This window comes from Oncorhynchus mykiss, chromosome 6 (assembly GCF_013265735.2).
Source record: "Oncorhynchus mykiss isolate Arlee chromosome 6, USDA_OmykA_1.1, whole genome shotgun sequence".
NCBI classification, from domain to species: domain Eukaryota; kingdom Metazoa; phylum Chordata; class Actinopteri; order Salmoniformes; family Salmonidae; genus Oncorhynchus; species Oncorhynchus mykiss.
This window is the reverse complement of record NC_048570.1, coordinates 66,747,413-66,755,053: the sequence shown is the minus strand read 5'-3', so window position 1 is coordinate 66,755,053 and position 7,641 is coordinate 66,747,413. Positions and strand designations below refer to the sequence as shown.

General features: G+C 39.4%; 1 protein-coding gene across 1 annotated transcript; it reads right to left on the bottom strand.

Annotated features, from left to right (window-relative positions):
- Positions 1-1,613: 1,613 nt before the first annotated feature.
- On the bottom strand, positions 1,614-6,238 carry LOC110526393 (cytochrome b5). Its single transcript, XM_021607342.2, has 5 exons — positions 5,798-6,238; positions 4,377-4,505; positions 4,205-4,231; positions 4,058-4,089; positions 1,614-3,928 (listed from the first exon to the last, which is right to left on the bottom strand). The coding sequence occupies exons 1-5, from the start codon at positions 5,999-6,001 to the stop codon at positions 3,838-3,840; spliced, it is 483 nt and encodes a 160-aa protein (XP_021463017.2). The 5' UTR covers positions 6,002-6,238; the 3' UTR covers positions 1,614-3,837.
- Positions 6,239-7,641: the final 1,403 nt, after the last annotated feature.

Sequence of the window (7,641 nt, the reverse complement as noted above, 5' to 3'; positions counted from 1 at the left end):
GTTAATCTGCTAAATTGTAATTATTCGCTCCTATGGCCTATTTATTGCCTACCTCCTCATGCCTTTTGCACACACTGTATATAGACTTTCTTTTTTCTACTGTGTCATTGACTTGTTTATTGTGTTATTGGCTTGTTTATTGTTTACTTCATGTGTAACTCTGTGTTGTTGTCTGTGTCACACTGCTTTGTTTATCTTGGCCAGGTCGCAGTTGTAAATGAGAACGTGTTCTCAACTAGCCTACCTGGTTAAATAAAGGTGAAATATTTTTTTTTTTTAAATGTACTGTCCAGTTTGAGTGTTTGTTGCAGTTCGTTTCAGTTGCAGCTGCAGTGAACTGAAAAGAGGAGCGACCCAGGGTTGTGTGTGCTTTGGGGACCTTTACAAGAATGTGACTGGCAGAATGGGTGTTGTATGTGGAGGATGAGGGCTGTAGTAGATATCTCAGATAGGGCGGAGTAAAGCCTGAGAGGGTTTTATAAATAAGCACCAACCAATGGGTCTTGCGACGGGTATACAGAGATGACCAGTTTACAGAGGAGTATAGAGTGCAGTGATGTGTCCCATAAGGAGCATTGGTGGCAAATCTGATGGCCGAATGGTAAAGAACATCTAGCCGCTTAAAGGCACCCGTGCCTTCCGATCTATAAATGATGTCTCCGTAATCTAGCATGGGTAGGATGGTCATCTGAATCAGGGTTAGTTTGGCAGCTGTGGTGAAAGAGGAGCGATTACAATAGAGGAAACCAAGCCTAGATGTAGCTTTAGCTTGCAGCTTTGATATGTCTTGAGAGAAGGACAGTGTACCGTCTAGCCATACCCCCAAGTACTTGTATGAGGTGACTACCTCAATCTCTAAACCCTCAGAGGTAGTAATCACACCTGTGGGGAGAGGGGCATTCTTTTAACCAAACCAAATGATCGTTGTTTTGGAGGTGTTCAGAACAAGGTTAAGGTTAAGAGAAAACTTGTTGGACACTAAGAAAGCTTTGTTGTAGAGCATTTAACACAAAATCCAGGGAGGGGCCAGCTGAGTATAAGACTGTATCATCTGCATATAAGTGGATGAGAGATTCCTACTGCCTGAGCTATGATGTTGATGTAAATTGAGAAGAGTGTGGGGCCTACGATTGAGCCTTACTCCTTTGGTGACAGGCAGTGGCTGAGACAGCAGATTTTCTGACTTTATATACTGCACTCAAATTCAGACTTAGTGTAAGGAGCCAGGAAAGATCTTAGGGCAGGTAGGGTACAGGCCGGTGCTGATGGAGGACGATAGCACCCAGCAACAGTCAACAAAGAGCCATTTAAAAGTGTAATGCTTAAAACCAGCAAATCAAATTGTTTGGGAACAGACTTGGTGGAGACAACCGAGCACTGAAGTTGATCCTTGGTAAAGATTGCCACTGGCACCGGAGAGCAAAGCACACACAGGTTGAGCCCAAACCGCATGACTCGAAGTGGATTCCTCCTCTGGGAGGAGGTTGGTACTGCAATTGAATATCCACATATGCTTTCAAGTACTGCTGTTTATCCACAATTCCCAGATACAGATTTACACTTAAAAATGTCACAGTGGCACCAACACTAATAAACAGACAGCTAACACAATACGAATATAAAAGGGTTTTATGCCTTCAAGAGTACAATTTTAGTCCAATCATTAGAATTCAACAACACTCACTACATAGGGCAGTATTTTTTAATTGCTAATGGATGTGCATAGGAAGAGACAAAAATATATCCTGCACAATGTGTGTAATGCAATAGAATTAATCCAGGTTATAATATATATAACACACACCAATGATCTCATACTTAATGTTTTTTAAAGCATAGTATCACCAAAATAAATGCTTAAATAAATGCTTAAAAGTAACTAGAAAAGGGGGAGTTGGGGATAAGTACATTTCACTTTTAAATAATATCAATTTAACTTATCAATACCACATCAAGAGAATATACATGGCGTGGAGCCTTTGTAAGGCAAAATATAGATATTCCGAGAACGAGGCCTACTCAATCAGTCGATGCATGCATGCAACGCAATTAATGGCTGAACATAAATGATGTACTTTAACTATGAGGCATACTGTTCAATCAAGTCATTGGTTCAAATCAATTATACTTTTTAAAGTTTGAAATGACAAATTGCATGACAATCTATTCTCAAGCAAACCGATAGCTTTTCCTATGTTATTCAGTCACCAGATATGAAATACTGGGCAGCAGTCTGAGGAGAATTAAGACTCATGAGGAGTATGCAACTTAACCTAAACTAAAAAAACATGCTAATCAGATTTCTCAGTGTAAGAAAACAGCATTCATTCTTATAGATATGACCCCATAACCCCATAGGTTGCCATGCTCTACTACACACAAATATATTTATACTTCCTAGACCTATAGCATAGAGATGGTGGGGTTAGCCACTAAACATGTCTGAACAAACAAGAGAGAAATACAGAGAGCTCTAAAAGTTTTGGGACAGCAAAGTCCCAATTTTTCTTTTTTTTTTTAAATGCTAAGGACTATGAGGTTAAAGTGTAGACGTTTGTTATACATAGTCTCCCCCCATTTTAGGGGACTAAAAGTATTGGGACAAATGTGTTGGATGCATTTGCTTTGTTGCTTTGCTTTGTTTGTTTTGGTTGTGTTTCAGATTATTTTGTGCCCATGATAGCATCCATTAATGTGGATGCTATCATGACTATGGATAATCCTGAATGAATTGTGAATAATGATGAGAAAGTTAGATGCACAAATATATCGCCCCCCAAAATGCTAACCTCCCGTTATTCTAATGGTGAGAGGTTAGCATGTCTTGGGGGTAAAATATGTATTTCTCACTCATTCACGATTCAATGAGAATTATCCGTAATCATGGTAGCATTCACATTAATGTAGAAGTGTTTAGAAACGTATTATATTCTTATTTACAATAAAAGTGACTCCGAAATTGCACAATAATACACTATATACCATTCATCCCTATTGGGTACAAAATAATCTGATACACAACCAAAACAAACAAATGCATCCAACAAATTTGTAGAATCACAACCTTAATGTAGTCATTGCGTGCTATGAATATGGGACCAAATACTTCACTTTCTACAACTTTAATACACAAGTGAATTTGTCCCATTTGGTCTCCTAAAATGGGGGGACTATGTACAAAAAGTGTTTTAATTTCTAAACAGTTCACCCGATATGGATGAAAACACCCTGACAGTCTGCACCTTAACCACATACTCATTGTATCATTTAAAATCTAAAGTGCTGGAGTAGAGCCAAAACAACAACAAAAATCACTGTCCCAATACTTTTGGAGCTCACTGTACAAGTCCCACAAAGCAGATAGCGACAAGAGTTTGCAGATATACATTACAGTTGAGATCACTTGCATATGAATAACTAACTTAAAAAGACACCACACAGTCCCACAAAGCAGATAGCGACAAGAGTTTGCAGATATACATTACAGTTGAGATCACTTGCATATGAATAACTAACTTAAAAAGACACCACACAATAAGTATCAAAAGGCAGAGTGCGTAAATAATATGAATAGATTAGAAAACAATTTAGAGACTAAGGGGAGAAAGTTTCCAGATGCATCTCACCCCACAGCCTGTTGGGTGAGGTCTAGAAAAGAAAGCAGAGGGGCAAGGGGATTGTTTTATCCTTTCCCTCCCTTTCCTTCAAGGTGAGGGCACTGTATGAGTTGAGTGGGACACCTCTGAAAAGTTGTGTACGTTCAATGCAAGGGGGGTTTGGTCAAACATATCAAGGCCTCCAGACAGAAAGAATGAGAAGCGACGACAGCGTCAGGGCTCAGGAAGACTTGCGCTCCAGCATGTAGTATCGATACATGATACCCACAACAACTGCAGCTATGGCAGGTATCAACCATGTGGTCCACGAGCTAGAGAAAGACAGAGAGCACTTAAACATTCAGCCAGGGAACAAACACAGCTCAGTGAAGAATGATTAGGAGACAGAATACTTCGTCAATGCAAATGGAATAATCAAATTCTTATCGCTTATGACTGACCTGGAGCCATCTCCTGTTGTAATGAATTCTTCCTGTGGGAGAATTTTTGTTGTTGTTGATAAAACAAAGTTCAAGAGTTAGCATTAGTAAAATAGGTGTTACATTATTATAAAACATTTTTACAGAACATTTACTTGAATACTTTACCTTTGTGCCGTCCTTCTTCCGGTCATCCTAAAAGACAGGGTGAAATAATCATTTACACACTTTTACGATCAGAATAAATCATGGCACAGATTATTTTTTTGTTCCATCATTAATCGAAAACTATGTTTCAATGATTGAGAGTTCAACAGTTGAGAGAAAGCAATCTCTGTACCATATGGAGCTCCCCAATGTAGTACTGGATAAGCAACTCTCTGGCATCTGTAGAGTGACCAACATCCTCGAAGCTCTCTGTGGCATCTGCACCTGCCTGCTCCACCAGAACCTCCTCTCCTCCTGGATGCTGGAAACACAGAAACAAGTGGTAGACTTAATTTCATCATGATCTGTCACTACCGACAGTTACTGCATGGTCGGAACTAGAAGCACAAGTATTTCGCTACACATCTGCTAACCATGTGTATGTGACAAATAAAATTTGATTTGAATGTAATCACAGACTACACAATTACAGTATAATGTCCTACATGACGTGGATGGCTGGCTTATGTCGACCTAAATGTCAATATGATAAATGTGTTAAATAAAGCTCTGGACTCTTAATTATCTGATATCCTGAAATTATTATGTATTGGCATATTATAGGGATAGATTGCTTCATTAAAAATGGTTAAAGCTCCAATGTCAACTTTTTTGTTGGCAGGCTCACTCTTTGAAGGTAAACAAATCTTACAGTGTGGTGTTTCTTCACAAATACAGCCCTGATAATAACACATGAAAGAGGTCATGCCAAAGATACTTGTAACTAACCCCTTTAATCTTAACCTGAAATCCAGAACCTGTACCATTAGCAAAAATTGTTTAGCATGACATGGAGTGGAACGATAGCTAAACAGACTGGTACCCCTTGCTACTTTCATTGTGGTCATGCTGTGCCATTGGCATTGTATTTCGACTTATTTTCCCATTATACATGTAATAGATGGTGGGTTGCGCAACTTTAGGCGACTGACGTCTTGTAACCCGCCCTAGCTACTTTTGTAACCTTTGCCAAGTGGACTAAAGTCCCACTGTGGTAGTTATAGCTACAGTAAGAGGACCAGGCAAGTGTGAACTACCTATCGAACAATTCGTGACAAAATGTTACAAAATTATTTTGGGCCAATTAAGCTAGCAAACTAGTTACGTGGGCTAGCTTACGCTACGCTAGGTATGTTCCATAATAATGCATATCCAGTCCAGGTGCAACATTACACCGTCTGTTGATATTATTGGGAATATGCAGGTAGACACAGATAGCATACACAGTTAAATTAGCCACATTAACCAGCAAAACACACACTAGCCAAAATAGCAAATGCTATTGCTGGCAAGCTGCATCCCTCAGCATGTGTTGACTGAGCGTTAGATAAATAACGTTCGGATATGGTAGCTAGCTAGAAAGACCTTCACATATGTGCATTGTTACGTAGATAGACAACTAACTATCTAGCTAGACGTTTGGTTGGCGAGAACCTAAATTAATTTGAAACCAGGCAACGGAGACCAATATTCCAGCTGACGTTAGCTAGTAACGTTAGTGTCGTAGCTAATGCTATTCAGCTAACGTTAGCAAGGGTGGTATTTTGATCATACCTCCGCCAAGAAACTGGTGATGTTATACACTTTATCGTGGATGATAAGCCATGTGTCCTTGCTCATATTTTGAGCTTTTATTTCTTCCAATGTGTAGTATTTCACATCGCTCTCTGTTGTCTTTTCTGCGGTGTGATTCACATCCCCCATGCTGTTAGCAGCACCATTTGTGTTGATCATGTTCTCGTTCATTTCCTCGCCCATTATCTATTTTAACACTATTTGCCTAGCTAGCTAAGTCCCTCAGTTACACTTTGATTATCCAACGTTGAATCGTATGCTGTAGAGTTTATAAGACAGCATGAAGGTTCGTGTATCCAATGTGGACTGCCTTAGCAATGCATACGCCCGAGTTTCGTAGGAAAAGCCAGTTTCCCCTTTGCAACCGGCATATCGTTACATCAGCAGACATGCGGAAAGAACCAATGATTTCATTCCGGTGTCACCTTCCAATGAACATGTATTGACTTTTAGACAATTAACCAATGAAATGAAACATTGTAGAATTGTAACCAATCACAGGTGACCTTTAGATGATCATGAGACCTCGTCATTTAGCATGTTCATGGAAGAGTTAGATCAAGTATTTTACATTACTCACATATCAAATCAGTTGCTCCTTTGAAATGTCATTGGATTTGGCTAATGATCAATGCAATTCCATCCTGCATACTGTCTTTGTCAGTAATGTTGTTTTTGAGTAGGTTACACTTCCAACCTCACCCACTGAAGTGATGTCTATGTACAATGAACAAAAGTATAAACACAACATGAAACAATTTCTAAGATTTTACTGAGTTACAGTTCACATAAGGAAATCAGTCAATGGAAATACATTCATTAGTCCCTAATCCATGGATTTCTCATGACTGGGAATACATACAGCATGCATCTGTTGGTCAAAAAATACAGTAAAAAATGTACAAAAATAGGGGTGTTGATCAGAAATCCTTTGCATACACTTAATCGGGCTGTTGATTGTGGCCTGTGGAATGTTGTCCCACTCCTCTTCAATGGCTGTGCAAAGTTGCTGGATATTGGCAGAAACTGGAACCAGCTGTCGTATACATTGATCCAGAGCAACCCAAACAGGCTCAATGAGTGACATGGAAGAACTGGGACATTTTCAGTTTCCAGGAATTTTGTACAGATCCTTGTGAAATTGGGCTGTCCACTATTATGCTGAAACATGAGGCTATTGCTGCGGATGAATGGCACGACAATGGTAAGGATGACAAGCACGCAGATGAACTTCCCTGAGACGGTTTCTGACAGTTTGTGCAGAAATTCTGTGCAAACTCACAGTTTCATCAGCTGTCCGGGTGGCTGATCTCAGACGATCCTGCAGGTGAAGAAGAATCGGATGTGGAGGTCCTGGGCTGGTGTTGTTACATGTGGTCTGCGGTTGTGAGGCCGATTGGACGTATTGCCAAATTCTCTAAAACGACATTGGATGCTTATGTTAGATAAATGAACATTAAATTCTCTAGCAACAGCTCTGGTGGACGTTCCTGTAGTCAGCATGCTAATTGCATTCTCCCTCAAAACTTGAGACATCTGTGGCATTGTGTTGTGTGACAAAACTGCACATGGATTACCTTGGCAAAGGAGAAATACTCACTAACAGGGATGTAAACAAATTTGTGCCTAACATTTTTGTGCTTATGGAAAATTTATGGGATCTTTTATTTCAGCTCATTAAAAAAAAATATATGTTTTTTTTTTATTGAACCTTTATTTAACTAGGCAAGTCAGTTAAGAACAAATTCTTATTTACAATGACAGCCTATGGAAACAACACTTTACATGTGTTTATATTTTTGTTCAGTGTAGTATGTTTCTCT